Genomic DNA, 14,501 nt, shown 5'->3' with positions numbered 1-14,501 from the left:
AAACCCAAAGCAAGAACCATGACATGGCTTTACTTGCTTGTCACTCACAGTGAGCTTTCCCTGAAGGATAACATAATAAATAAACACAAAGAAGTAACCAAGCCAGCAGCTGTCTTGAGAGGTTGCTTGGCACTGCAACACCAACTGCCAAGACCCCTGCTTGCATAAAGATGGTCACTACAGCTGAAGCTCACTTCCTTTTGCATAACCCAGGCACCTTATCTCTTATTTCACACTCCTTGCTCTATGTCAGAGCTTCTGCCTCTTGCATGAAGAGACAGCTGATGGAACAGCGATAGAATAAAACAGTCCTACCCTCTGCTGAAAGCTCTGATATCAGAGTAGGCAGAAGCAACAGCACTTGGAGCAGTATTTATTCTAAGCACCCTCCTGCAAAACCATCACCAGGGCTGTAGCCATCCCACATCCACTGCACCTCCTTTGCTTTCATCCTTTACCTTCACCACTTTACATCCCACCACCTACTACAAGAATTTCAATATCAAACATTTCCCCCACACGCACCTCCCCCCGAGACTCTCTTACCTCCTTTGTCCTACCTATTCAGCAGCCTCTACCCCCCACAAAGTACATGCAGAGGCAAGATAGCCAGCATTACCCTTCAGAGATTTTATGAGATAAGGTTTGTAGACAATGATTTTAAGACACGCTATCTCCTGAACCACCTTGACTGGATGACTCCTCAGTTCTAGCAAATTCCTTTGTAACCTCAACCCCAGCCCATTCCTAGCACGCCCACTTCTTCTGAAATCTGTAAGAAATCTCTTCAGCATTGCTCCATTATAATTATACTTTGCAGTGTGCAATACTGTCCTCTGCTGAATGAGCTATGATATTACACACACAGCCTTACAGCATTACCTTCAAACACCAGTAATGAATTCATGGCCAAGCAAAACTGAATTAATCTTACTAGTCCTTTTTCTATTCTGCAGTCTGAGCCACAGGAATCCTGAAAGGCTTAAGGACACCCTTAGGACCACAAAGGCCAATATATCCTCACCATCCCTGGAGATGGGAACTGCTGAGTGTGTGCCAGGATATACTGCTTGTCCTGCTTTCAGCCCAAACCACAAAGGCCAAGGATTCATGACAGCCCTCAGCTGGCAGCACAACTCTTCGTCTTGATCTACAACAGCCATGCTGTCACATCAGAGGGCTGTGGGCTGCTACATCACCGAAAGACAAGTGGTCACAGATGCCACACTGTAAAAGCAGTGAGATCTTGTGTAAAACAAAAACAAAAACCAATGGCCACGACATGGCTAGATCCAAAACTGAGCAGGCACATGCAGCACTTACACTTACAACTCTGATTGCTTTCTGCATAATCCCAGACTGCACAGCTGACTGAGTGCTTCCAGCAGAATCACACACAATTTAAACATCCTATGCACTACTACCATACAAACATAATCACTGCACAGGGGTGATGGGACCATGCAATTCCTAACTGCAACCAAAAGAATAAAACTTCCCAAGACAGGTCATGAACAGAAGAGCAAGAAGGATGAAGAGCAGCAGCATAGTAGGCAGAATGTGTCAATCTTATCTTACCTTGCAGTAACAGAGCAGCAAGAATATCTAATTGCCCCCTTTGTTCATCTCCAGTACAGTGTAATGAACAGGAAATCGTGATACTGCGGGACAAAGACCCCCCTTTGCTCTTGATCTCAACTTTTTCACTGTACCAGCCCAACAAATTTCAACTTTAAACTGTTTCTTCCCATGGATGTCTGCCGCCTGCCACAGCAGAATCCCAGTCCTGATCGAGACTTTAGTATTGCTGTAACCCTGCTGCCATACTCACATCCTCATTGGTTTTGCTTTTCACAGTCAATTAGTTCTACATCCCGGACATAGCTCACTCTTCTTCTCATGGTTAGGCATATTTTTTTTCCACTTACATGGTCAGATCCCATGATAGCTATTTCTACCTACACAGGTCAATTCCAGAAGAGCGCAGCCTCCTTGGGCAGGTCACAGAGAACAAGACATTACTTCAGCTGCAACACGGAGGGCTTTGAAGATCAGGGTCAACACCTTAAGTGACACACCACTGAGATATGCTTGTGTCCTGGGAATGGGAGAATATTTTTAAGGTCATCATGCTCATTCTCATCTGAGAAACTGTTATTCCTGAAGCATCAGTCTTCGTTGTGGAATAAAGAATGAAAAATGACCTCTGATACACAACAGCTTTTGCTCAAAGCATTCAGGGTGCAGGAAAAACCAAGCTGCAGTGGCATGATGCGTGGCTCTTGCCCCATCCAGACAAGAGCCCAACGAAGAGCCTGGGTGTAGGCTCAGGTACTGACCATGTTTTGGCTCTTCCCCTTCAGTGAGTTCTGAGGCAGCCTCTTAATATTGGATTTCCAGGGTAATGCAACAGATTAACCTTCGAGGGAGGATTGAATCCACACTTCCCTGAGAGTAAGTACATCTGGGTGTGTAGATTCAGAGAGGTATCAGCACGGTTCACATCAAGCTGAGGCGGGTAATGTGGCCTTCAGACCACAGGTGGCTTTTTGTCATCCAGCACAGACTGGATGACAGCACAGAGTTCACCTTTGCCTGCTGTCTCCCAAGGTGGTACACCCAGACACATAAGTACTGTCATAGTGATCTCTCAACCCTGCGTGAGTTATAAATTTATGCACTTTAAGACAGGACTACAAAGTAGTGCAAGTGCACTGCAAGTTTCATACACCACCTGGACACCTGTGTCCACATAAGCCCCAATGCATGGACTTTGAAAGGCACAGTCCCAGTGAATCCCATTCAAAAGACTGAGGCTCCCAGTCCAGACTACACTCCAGTGCAGCACTGCTCAGGGATGAAGGAATAAGAGACATGCTCTAAGCCTTCTTTGCACTGCCCCTATTAGCTGACTCCAGGTTAAATCAGCCTCAGCCTGCTACCCAAGAACCTGCTTAGTAAGGGTTCTGTAATACCCAGCCTTCACCTCCCACTATTCCACTCCTTGCCAACGGCCTTTGCAAACTACGTGCCAAATACTTTGCCTCTGAGGTGAAACACTCTCGTGAAACAACGACGTACGCAAGTTGTCTCGCAGCTAAGAATGTATTTTCCATCAGAGGCTGCAAAGCAACAAGCAGGCAGGTCAACAAGTAGGTCTACAGCCTCCACCGTTTCAAGTGAATAGCACAAAAATCAGACTGGCAGGCTTTTCAGGCCAAGGACCACTTTCAGCTCTCAGGTTTCTCACTGACCTCTACCTGTATCATTGAGGCTACTGAAAAATCTCAAAAGGCACCACGGCCTTTTGAGAAATAAAGCTGTCTGAAGCTAAAGGGGCAAGAACCCACTCATGCATTGGTCTTTGATAATCATCTGTGGAGGGGATGAGGGTTTTACAGCAGGTCCTGAAGAGATGAAGTCTACTTTTGTTTGCTTTTAAGGAGAGGTTTGCTCTACTGACGCATCATTGCTGGCCACGACCCTGCTGTACACACAAGTGGATTATTGATCAGACTCATGCCACTGACTGATGAGCACACGAATACACACATGGCATGGCCATCATATCCTTCCATTGCTCCTCTGAGGGACTCATCTCCCTGCCTTACCAGGAAAGGCCCTTCTTACCTTGCTTATTTGTGCTTTCTACACAGCTTTTCTAGTCCTGACAAGTGCAATCAGCACTACATTTTAAATTACCTCCTTTCTCTCTAGAGGTTAAAATATAACTTTTTTTTTTTTTATTTCATCACATTTATCTGACAGAGAACAAGCAACATGCAAATACAAAATGACTACAGACTCTTGGAAGAGAGCTCTCTAGGAAACTGTTAACATCAGCTCTGACCCAGGCCACCTGTTAGTACTCAGCATGTACACCATTGGGTTAGATGTCAGGGTTGATTTCATCCTGCAGTCCACAATTTGTGGTCTTTAAGGTTTGGGTAAATGAGCCACAGTTGGTCCCCAGGATTACATGACCTCTGTAGTATTTTCCGGCTGATAATGATGCATAGTGGTCTGTAGGAAATTGTGTAATAACACTGTACCATAACCAAAATGACTTGGACACCTCTGTTGGCAGCGTACACATCCAGATGAGTGGATACTGTCAAACTATTGGATCTGGAATAAATATTTTCCTGAGCAGAATAGCCAGTGGTTTGTAATACAAGGTTTATCTGAAGAAAACAGCAGTAATACAGAACCCAGCTTAGGCTCATTACCAACAAGTCTTCCCCTTTTTCACAGGTGTACAACACAGGAGGACAGAGACTTCTGATGCTGTTTTTTGTGCTTTCTGCCCCTGGAAGCATCAGAACAGTCACTCTCCTAAGACTTTACAGCTCCATTTCCAGTCACAGCCTGAACCAGGATGACACAAGCGTGAAATCAGTAAGATGTAATGAACAAGAGTGCAGCTCCAGAAAAAGCTGCTATTTTAATTCACTCAGTGTATTCTTCTCCCTTGCACAGGGTTATCAATAGAAGTCCAGCACATTTTCCTTATTCAGCTGCTGGAGCCCAGCACACAGAAATGAAGGAAGTCAAAAAGCTAACGGCTGCTTCTGAATGTTTCCACAAGCAAATGCTCCCTGATCTCACAGCAGTTTTATCACATTCAAAGCTACATTATTTTAAGTAGGGTGAAAATCCATGCTAACCCCATATATGAAAGCATTTATGTGGATCTTTAAAACAGTTAAAACTTCACATTGCCTTAGTGTAACTCAGCAAGGACCCAAACTTAAGCTAAGGCAAACTGACTTTGAAGAATGCACAAGCTGTTTGGTCTAACCAAGAGCTTGGCTGCATTAAGTGCTGGCCCTAAAGAGGGACAGACATAGCCCTGGAGCAATCAAGCACTAATGAACTAGTGAAAAAGCACCCTTCTCTATTCTGGGAAAACATCTATACTGGATTGAAGCAGCTGTAACCCATGCTAAGCCAGCATCACTTTAGATTCATGTCCGCAACATCAGATTACAGATATGGATTTCCTAGAAAATCCTGTTCCTGTGCTTGTAGGGGCAATCAAAAGTCAGTGCAACTCCGAATAAAGTATTGTCATTCTGCAGACATTATAGGCTGCATTTTCAGAGAAGCTCTGCCAGGGGTCTGCCACACATACATGTGTGCAAATAATATAAACATATTTGTATGTCTGCATGTATCAGGGAGAAAAAACATACATACTTATTCTCCACACAAAGGTGGAGAAGTTCAGCTTCTTCAGACAAACCATGAAAATCAGAGGAAAAGATCCACAGTCAGGTTACATGGCCGTTAATCACTTTCCTACTGCTTGAAAAATGGTGATTATTTTCAAAATGCAGCCCGAAGAACTGCATTCGGATGCTAAGTCTGTGTGGGTGTATGCACACATACACATTTCCTCCTGGCAAAAAGCAGCACTGATTTGTGACTCTAGATTCCTGCAGAGATTGTGTTTATAGTCACAACCTATACAGACAGCACAAGTTCACACCCAGATTTGAAAAGGAAAAGGAAAAAGGAAAAGGAAAAGGAAAAAAGAAAAAGAAATTCCCTCTCTTAGTGCCCCCATACTTGGTGAAGTGAGGGCAACTTTTCCCTCCACAACTCCATGTGTGAAACCTACAGCTCAGAGTGCTGGGAACCCCTGGGACTAGAGCTTAACATTCAAGCAAATGGTGGAGTTTCTTATTCTGGTGAATGCCCAGGGCACTGTCAAGCCACCCTTGTCAGCCTTTTTTCAGTTTCAGAAATGTGTCGTGAAAACAACAAGCCAAAGAGAATTCACGTTATCTTGGAGAACTCCCATGCCGTCAGAAAGCTCTCTGAGTTCTGTATCCACTTGACAGTAAATTAAACAAAAGCAGAGCTTCTGCAATTTTTTGAGCACCTGTTATAAAGCTAGCCAAGCAGCTCTCCCCATGCCAGAGCCTGAACCATTATCTACTTACAGGAGTTTCTAAGCATTAAAAACAAAACAACGAATCCTTTTCAGACATACTTTTTCCCCATAAATCTAGAGTGTTTTCCCACAGCATGTTCACTGTTCAAAGCTCTCCTACAAGTAGGACACTGTCTTTATGGTACATAGATGACAGAATAAGACAGCTCACCAGATTGATGACACGAGGTTGAACTGTTGGTGCATCACTGCCCTGAGCTACCAGGAGCTTTTTGTCCAGGGCCCCTACCCTGAGCAAAACCAGATCTCGCTGTTATATCTCAAATCCAGCATCACTTTTACTATCTTTCCCACCCATCTCATAACCTCTGCAGATTGCTTTCCAAGTCAGTGCAAGACAGTGGGTTGTGCAAGCTTACTACAGCTAAATCAGAAGGTGAAGGAATTAAAAGAACATCCCCAGCCTCCCCCCAGTCTGTTACCGGATTAACAAGAGAGAGAAGTAGCACCTTCCTACATAAGACAGATTTTGAAGTGTGGTAGGAAAAATGCCAGAGAGGAACAGAATCAGTTTCCCTGCAGGCTTCAAATGAGATGGGAACAACAGTGTAAAATCAGGCTTACTTCCTTTAGAAGAGTGGACAGCTGGGTTCGAAACACTGCCCCCTAACAAGGGCAGAGACGTTCAGCATGACAGAAGGCTCAAGCCTAGCAAAGTATTTGCTCAAGAACTTCAGCCAAGAAAGAGGTGGATTTAAACATATCTATTCTGTCCTTTAAACAGTTGCAGGCTTCATCTGTCTCTCCCTTTCTCAACTCACAAGTGTGACCAAGAACACTGTATAACAACACTACGTCCTTACAACCAATAAAAGGTCTGTAATCTACCTGCAGAAGTCACGCTGCTAGGGGCAGGCACCAAGAACAAAAACCAGGGCTAGAGTTCAGAAGAAGGATTGGACAGTGTCATGGTACTGAATTATGTTTTTTTTGAGTTACGCAAGCTAGCATAAGTGCCGTGACCAAGACGCACACCTCCCAGAGCAAGCTGATCATTTGCAGGGTGTCACATCCAACTGCCTCCTAAGGACTGAGCACAGGAAGGGAAGGCAGAACAGCTTCTTCATTAAACCAAAAGCACAGGGACAATGGGACCGTAGGAAGCCCTGCAGCCCATCCCTTGTCCCAAGGCAGGATCAGCTGTGGCTTATCAGCACTGACAGACATTAACTCAGAGAGCTTCAGGAGGCCTCCATTAACAGCAGAGGCTCAATAACCTCCCAGGCAATCCACTCCAGTGCTCCACCGCTCTCAGAAACAAGGTCTGTACAGAGGTAATTTCTTAGGCCAATGATCTTCCCATAATTAAGTCTTCTCTGTCCTGAAGCACTAGATGCTATCCACTGACTCTGAGCGTTGAAAATCAATAATAGAAGTTTATTTAGCTACATCCTTCCAGGGCCCTTGTAGAGCAAACACGCATCCCACTGCAACAGGCAGCTGCAGAACTCAAGCACTGCTGTTCAGTCGGGTGGGTGGAGCACCTAATCTTCAATAATAGGTTTTGACACTGGCATTTTCAACTAAACACAGACATAGGCCAGTGAGTAGCAGACTCATAAGAAGATGAGTCTCCCAGAGGACCCTCAGACATGCGAAGTAAAAAATTAGAGGAGCTTTTACACAATCAGACCCTGAAGGGTACAGCGTCTGAACCTGCTTGGGACAAAGGCTGGATGTCCAAGGGCTACACAGCTCTCCTCTGCTGGCAGGTCCAGTCGCAGGGTGCACCACACGCCCTTCATTCCTTTCAGGCAAGTGATCCCTCGTGTTCTCAAGGCAAAATCTCAGAGAGGACTAATTTGCAAGTTTCATCTAGTCTGATGCATTCATTGACTTCACAAGACCTCTCTCTGTGCTCTGCCCCCAGAGCTCTATTTCTGCACCACAGGAACCTGTTTGATGCACAGTTTGGCATTTTTGCTGAAACCCAGAGGACAAAGAAAATATCTTTATTGCAGCCCTGGCTTCCTGGCTCTCATTTGCCTTTAAAGCAGTTGTTAGCAAGGAGCTAAGTTTAGGAACAGAAGGCACATGCCTTCTGGCAGCTGCCTGTACTTGAACAAAAGGACCTGGAGGGAAACTCACACACATTTCTTCACAGCAAAAAGAAAGGCTCGCCCCCTGATTACAGCAAAAGCCAACAAGAATTAGTACTTTACCAACACACCTCTTGTCTTATTCAGAGCAGAGGCAGCAGAGGGCTTGGCAGAGAGGAGAGTGCCTTAAGAACACTGATTTTCTTTGATACTGTGGTGAAATTATGAAGGCTAAGTCTTCACTGCAACCCAAAGGCACATCATGCCCTAAATAAGCAATGAATAAATGCAGCAGGGAGATGAAGACACCAGGTTCAAGGTATGATCTCAAGAGCAACACAGTTCAGTTTTAAAACTGCATATCCATAGTCCTGAAGAGTGAAGGAAGAGGAGCAAAAGAGGTGAGAAGGCAGGAAAGAATAACATGCTGAGCTGTCTATTGCCCCAGCTTCTAGCTGAAGCAGCTTCAGTTGCTCCTAGAATCTACATTCAAGAGGTACATGGTGTAGTTGGATCCCAATCACACTACACAGCACCTTTGCTGGGACTGCTTCTACAACTCCACAGCACATCCTTAGCAAATCTAGTCTGCCAAGATCTCCATTAATGGAAAAGGAGCTCTGTTAACTGTTAGATTCAAAAACTGACTTTCAATGAGAAGAGGAGGAAAAAAAAAAACCACCAGTGAAAAAGCCACAAATATTTGCACAAATTAAAAATTTGTTTCCTTCCCAGGAGAGGGGAATCTGATTGTGGGGATATAAGACTAAAGCATGCAGCTGTAACCACTCATTAGTACATCGGCCCCTACCAGCTCGTTGTTACATTCAGTCCCTTTGTTTCTTGTATCAACCTGCTGACTCGTTTAAACATCTTTTTTTCTAAAAAAAAAAAAAAAAACACAAACAAACAACAAAGTCAACATGCTATACATTTGAATAACTAGCAACACCAACTCTGAATCTTGTCTGCCAACTTCTAGACATTACAACAGGTTTAAAGTTAAATAATAAGGAATGATATAAGATCTTCAAGGACAGATTTAAAACGCAAGATAACAACATAGACTAGACAAGCAGCATGCAAAAACTGTCAGGGTCTCCAAAAGCAGCTGGCAGCATCGTGCCCTTTAGCCCTTCCCTCCACACAGGAGCAGGGTGTGTATACAGAACATCCTATGACTGCATAGCAGCTCTCCCTCCCCAAAAGCAGATCAGCTCAAGGAGATAAAAACATATACTGCAGCCAGGCGGCTGCACTGTTACCAAAATCAGCACACCTTGATGGACTGTTTAGAGCCCCAGATTCCTTCACCCTTCTAAGAATGATCAGTCAGAGCCATCCAGTGCCCCTTATCGAGGTGTTTCATAGCCCCTTTCAGAAGGCTCCCCTTGCTGCTGGACACTGCCATGCCCACCTTATGGTTACGAGAAACCATAACCAGATTAATGAGGAAAGCGCTGGGAGTCAGCAGGTACAGATTGTCACTACAATGCCACCCTTACGCATGCATGCAATAGCCCTAGAGCTTTTAGTTAATGCAATCCACATTTTGCCAAGAACTGTAATTGCTTTGAAATTACTCCATCTTAATCCTTATCCACAATAGTCTTCCTCAGAGCTGCAAGTTCCTTGCTTCTTTCCTGCAAAAAGCTAGAGGTTTTCCCCTTCTCTCCCAGCCCTCCAGCTTTTATCCTGTTATTAAAGGGAAAAGCAGAATGCTATGGTAAACTCAAAACTCACTCATTCCCTTCCTCTGAGGTCTTTCTGGGTGATGGTCTTCTCTTCAGCTGCCATAGGCCTCTTTTACAACTGCAACTCCTTGTAGACAAAAGGATTTCAGGTGCATCACACCTGGCTGCCCCAAGATTGATGGGAGGGAAGAAAAGACAATGATTATAAAAAGCACAATGCAACCCTTCGAGAAGTAAACATCTTGCACCATAAAGGGAAAAAGAAGAAGAAGAAGAATAAGAAGAAAAAAGCTAATCCATACCCTGGAACAGCGTTTCAGCTGCCTTCAGAATAAGCTGATAAAATGTTTTTGTGGGGTAATAACACACAGAGAGTAAGGTCAACCCAAATCTCACCAGCTGTAACTCCACTTTGGATTATTTCAGCAAGTTTGGTGTCAGCCCAACCAGAATGGCACTAAAACAGCCTCTCCAAAATCTGCTGACTTGTACCAGGAATAGCACAGCCAGCAGGGCCAGGGAGGTGATCGTCCCCCTGTACTCTGCTCTGGCGAGGCTGCACCTTGAGTGCTGTGTTCAGTTTTGGGCCCCTCAGCACAAGAAGGACATCGAGGCCCTGGAGCATGTCCAGAGAAGGGCTATGAGGCTGGTGAAGGAGCACAAGTCCTGAGAGGAGCAGCTGAGAGAACTGGGGGTGTTTAGTCTGGAGAAGAAGAGGCTCAGGGGAGACCTTATTGCTCTCTACAGTGACCTGAAATGAAGGTGTGGGGAACTGGGGGTCAGCCTCTTCTCACAGATAACTAGTGATAGGACTAGAGGGAATGGCCTCAAGTTGAGCCAGGGGAGGTTCAGGTTAGAAATTAGGAGACGTTTCTTCTCAGAAAGAGCAGTCAGGCATCGGGATGGGTTGCCCGCAGAGGTGGTGGAGTCACTGTCCCTGAGGATGCTTAAGGACATGGGTTAGTGGGGAAATTGGTGGTAGGGGTGTGGTTGGACCATATGATCTTGGAGGGCTTTGCCAGCTTTAATGACTCTACAATTAACAGCATCGCAGCATTGCCTGGGGGGGGGGCAGCACCCACCCCAACAGCCACCCCATAGCGCTGTTTCCCCAAAACACCCCCACACTCCCCCAACACCAAAGCCCCCCTAAGCGGGGGGTCAGCAGGCACAGAGGAGGTAGCCATCAGCCCTTTAAGCTCAGCCCCCCCAAACCCCCGCTCCCTCCTCCCCTTCCTGCGGGCGGTGCCGCCGCTTTTAGGGCCGCCCCGCGGCGGCTGCCGGAGCCGGCGGAGCAGCGCGGGCACGGGGCGGCGGCAGCGCCATGTCCTGAGGGGAGGAAGAAGAAGAAGAGGAGGCGGCGGCGGCGGTCGGCGGCTTGGAGCCCCCACCACGGAGGGGTCGGTGGAGCAGCGGGCCAAGGGCCGGGCCCCCATGAAGGAGAAGGAGGCCGGGGCGGAGCGGGGCAAGCCCGCCACCTACACCGGGGACAAGAAGGCGCGCATGGCGGCCAAAACCAACAAGAAGTGGGTGCGCCTGGCCACCGTGCTGGCCTACGTGCTGTCCGTCTCGCTGGCCGCCATCGTCCTCGCCGTCTACTACAGCCTCATCTGGCAGCCGGTGCGCGGCGGCGCCGGCCCCGCCGCCAACTCCTCCTCGCAGCCCCACGCTTCCCCGTCGCCCGGCTCCAGCCCCGGCTCCGCCGCCCCGCGGCCTCCCGCGACCACGCAGGAGGCAGCGGCGCGGAGCGGCCTCCTCCAGGCGGGGGGAGGCCCGGAGAAGCCACCGCCACCCCCGGCCGATGCTGCTGCTTCTGCCACCCCCCCGTCGCCTCCTGCCGGCCCTGCCAAGGACCCCGCGTTGCCGCCGGGGTCGCACGGAGGCGGCGCCCCCCCCTGAGGAGCCCCCGCCGAGGCTGCCCGGGGTGGGGGCGCTGGAGGCTGACCGCTGGAGGACGGTGGCTGCGGGACATCCTTCTCTCCCTCCTCCCCGAAATTTGTCCTCCGAAGGGGGGCGGGGGGGGGTTCGTGGCTTCGTTCTGCGCTAGCTTCTCCCTCCGAACCCGCGTTGGACTCGTGCGCTGCTGGCGTCCGGCTGTTACCGTGAGAGGATATCGGTGGTGCCCGAAATCTGTCGCTGTTGGCAGGACCAGCCGGGAACAAAATGGATTTAGAGGCTGTAACCCGTTGTTTAAGTACCAAGTTTTGTTTAGCCAATGAGCATAAACTTATTTAAAAAGATGTGAAGAGGTAAATTGACTTGTTTACTATATTAAAATATTTTCCCAATATGAAAGTCTCTGTAACACAGCATATTCTCTTTGGCGATGGGCTGGGGGGGGAGGATGGGGATGAATGGAAGGACTCTGGGTAGCAAAAACGACTTGCCTGCTGCGACGGGCAGCTCTGACGTACCGTGTTGTTGCTTTTATTTGTCGTTGGTCTCCTTAGGAGAAACCTCTGCGTGTGCCCAGCTCCCACCAGTCGCGGCACTGGTGATGAGAGAAGGTCTGAGCTTTCCCAATGGGAGCAGGTGGGTGCTGGTGGTGTGAGGTGCCCGGTGCCCTGCGTGGGCTGGCTGGGCTTGCAGGCTGGGCACGGCACCTTGCTGGCACCCCAGGGCCAACAGGAGGTAGGTCTGTGCTAGCCTGGCATGCACTGAGCAGGCTTTACTCAGAACATGATGCTTGTCTGCTGTGTAGCCTTCAGGGGTGATCTGCCTGGCTCTGTTCATTGATGATGGGTGCCAAAGAGTGATGTTTAATGGCTGTAGGATGTGGGCTCTCAGCTAGGAAGCTGCCAGACCTGTGTCATGCCAAGCAGCTGCTCTTCAGATTGATGGTTTTGGTTGAATGAGTTAACTGTTAGACTGCCAAGCTATTCAGCGTCCCTGTGAAATGATCCTTGGAGCTCAGATTGCCTCTGCTGAGGATGAAAACTGTGCTCTGATGTGTTGTATTTCAGTTGTACAAATCACATAGGTACTGTAAAATATACGTCACTCTTGTTTTATTTGAGCTGAGGGGGCAAATTGCTGTTAAATCAGTATGCTGTGGACCTGTGGTGGTGCTAGGTCTGCTTCAGTGGCTTTGGTGTGATTTTTCCACCTTTATACAGCTTTTTGGACAGCATGCAGGCAAGTCTGTACGCTGTTACTGTGCTAAAAAAGGAGACTAGCTGGTAAGAAGGAAAAAGATCATGCTTAGTCATTTTAAACAAAAGTGCATGTGTGATCATTGCCACCTTTCTGCAGGGCAAGTAGAAGTAAGCAAGAAGTGGTGCAGGAGCTGAAAAGTCCCAAGCTGCTGCTGTATCAGGTGGCTGCCCTTTCACACTGCAGCCTCCAGAGCTGCTTCTAAGCTCTTCCTATTTATCTGCTGTAGTGGCAGGACTCTGTTTTGTGGCTGTGTCCAGATGGTTGGTTGGGTTTAGCCCCATGCGTGTTCATTCTGTAGCAGTGGGTGACTTTGTTCCCTTGGCAGTTTGGTCTGTGACATACCGACACCTGCTCATAGGGCTGCAGCGTGCATGCAGTGGCTCTGGCTCCTGGTGATGATGCTGTTTGCTGTCTTCCATATCTATATCTGGTGATAGAGTCCAAGGCTTACTGCAGCTCCCAAAGAGGGGAATGGGCAAAGCAGAAACAAAGCAGGTGCCAGTTGAGTTTAGTCTGTTTCTTGGCTCTAGTACTAAATGCAGAAGCAGTTGGGAAGCATCTCTGGAAGGGAGCTTGTGTTTAATTGTTAAAACTGTCTTTAAAGATAAGATTAAAACTGGATGGAATTATATCAGAGAAATCCTTGTCTCTGTGCTGGTGTGCAGCTCAGAACTGGCAAGTCTGTAGTGGCTCTGAGCAGTGCATCTGATGTACACTGGATGTACGTAGACTCCTGGCATTTTTCCTCTTGCTCTCAGAAGACTAATGGGGCATGGCTGTCTAGAGCAGATGGAAGAGGAAGTGAATTGAATTAAATGGGCTGCATTGCCCTCTTCCAACCTGTCGTGTAACTGTGGAGGGATGCCTTGTATTCAGGAGCTGTAACAACTTAAAGCTCTTCACCTGGTTTGTGGTTTTGGTGGCAGAGGATCTGCAGGACAGTGGTTGTGTTCAGATCTGCTTTATCAGAGGGAATAGACCCATTGGTGATGGTTGTCTCTGGTGCTGAAAATAGTTGGTTAGCCAGAATTAAGAGGGCTGTGGTTGTTCTCTTTCCTCTATGAAACTGCAGGCTTGAGTTTCCAGGCTGCTTCTGTATCTGCTCTGCTGGCAAATTGTGATTTAAGTGAAACACTTATTCCTGTACCTGTTACAACTGGCTGTGGAGCATCCTGTTACTTCACAACTGCTGTACCAGGTGTGCAAGGGGAAATTTTGGCTTGTAAAGGTACAGAATGATTTCAAACTGCTGGCGTAATTAATGGCTAGGAAGATTTTGTAATTTGAACAGTGTTTTGTAAAGCCTTTCTGGACCTAAGCTTTTCAGCTCAAATCTCTTCTATGTCCTTTCCCCAGCTGGGAATTGAAGTCCTCAGGAGGACATTATGCTGTTGTCTGCCTTCAATGAGCCTGTAGTTGTGCTTGTTTATACTCTTCACGGCAGACTGTCCAAGAAATCAGTGGCCAAGTGCACTTTGTAAGTACTTTTAGTAATCAAAATGGCTTGTCTGGACTGGTTTCTATGTGTAAGTTAATCCCTAGTACCCTGAATTTTTAAGTTTTTTTGGGGAAGGTAGGTTGGCTGCAAGAGATAACAGCTGGATTGTCATTCGGGGCTGTGAGTTCTTGCATTAGGTCGCAGTTGTACTGAAA

General features: G+C 47.3%; 1 protein-coding gene across 1 annotated transcript; it reads left to right on the top strand.

The window, feature by feature from the left end:
- Positions 1-10,930: 10,930 nt before the first annotated feature.
- On the top strand, positions 10,931-11,987 carry INAFM2 (InaF motif containing 2). Its single transcript, XM_035539864.2, has one exon. The coding sequence runs from the start codon at positions 11,127-11,129 to the stop codon at positions 11,589-11,591; it is 465 nt and encodes a 154-aa protein (XP_035395757.1). The 5' UTR covers positions 10,931-11,126; the 3' UTR covers positions 11,592-11,987.
- Positions 11,988-14,501: the final 2,514 nt, after the last annotated feature.

Source organism: Cygnus atratus, chromosome 5 (assembly GCF_013377495.2).
Source record: "Cygnus atratus isolate AKBS03 ecotype Queensland, Australia chromosome 5, CAtr_DNAZoo_HiC_assembly, whole genome shotgun sequence".
NCBI lineage: Eukaryota > Metazoa > Chordata > Aves > Anseriformes > Anatidae > Cygnus > Cygnus atratus.
The sequence above is the reverse complement of the archived record's forward strand: the minus strand, read 5'-3'. Positions and strand labels throughout refer to the sequence as shown.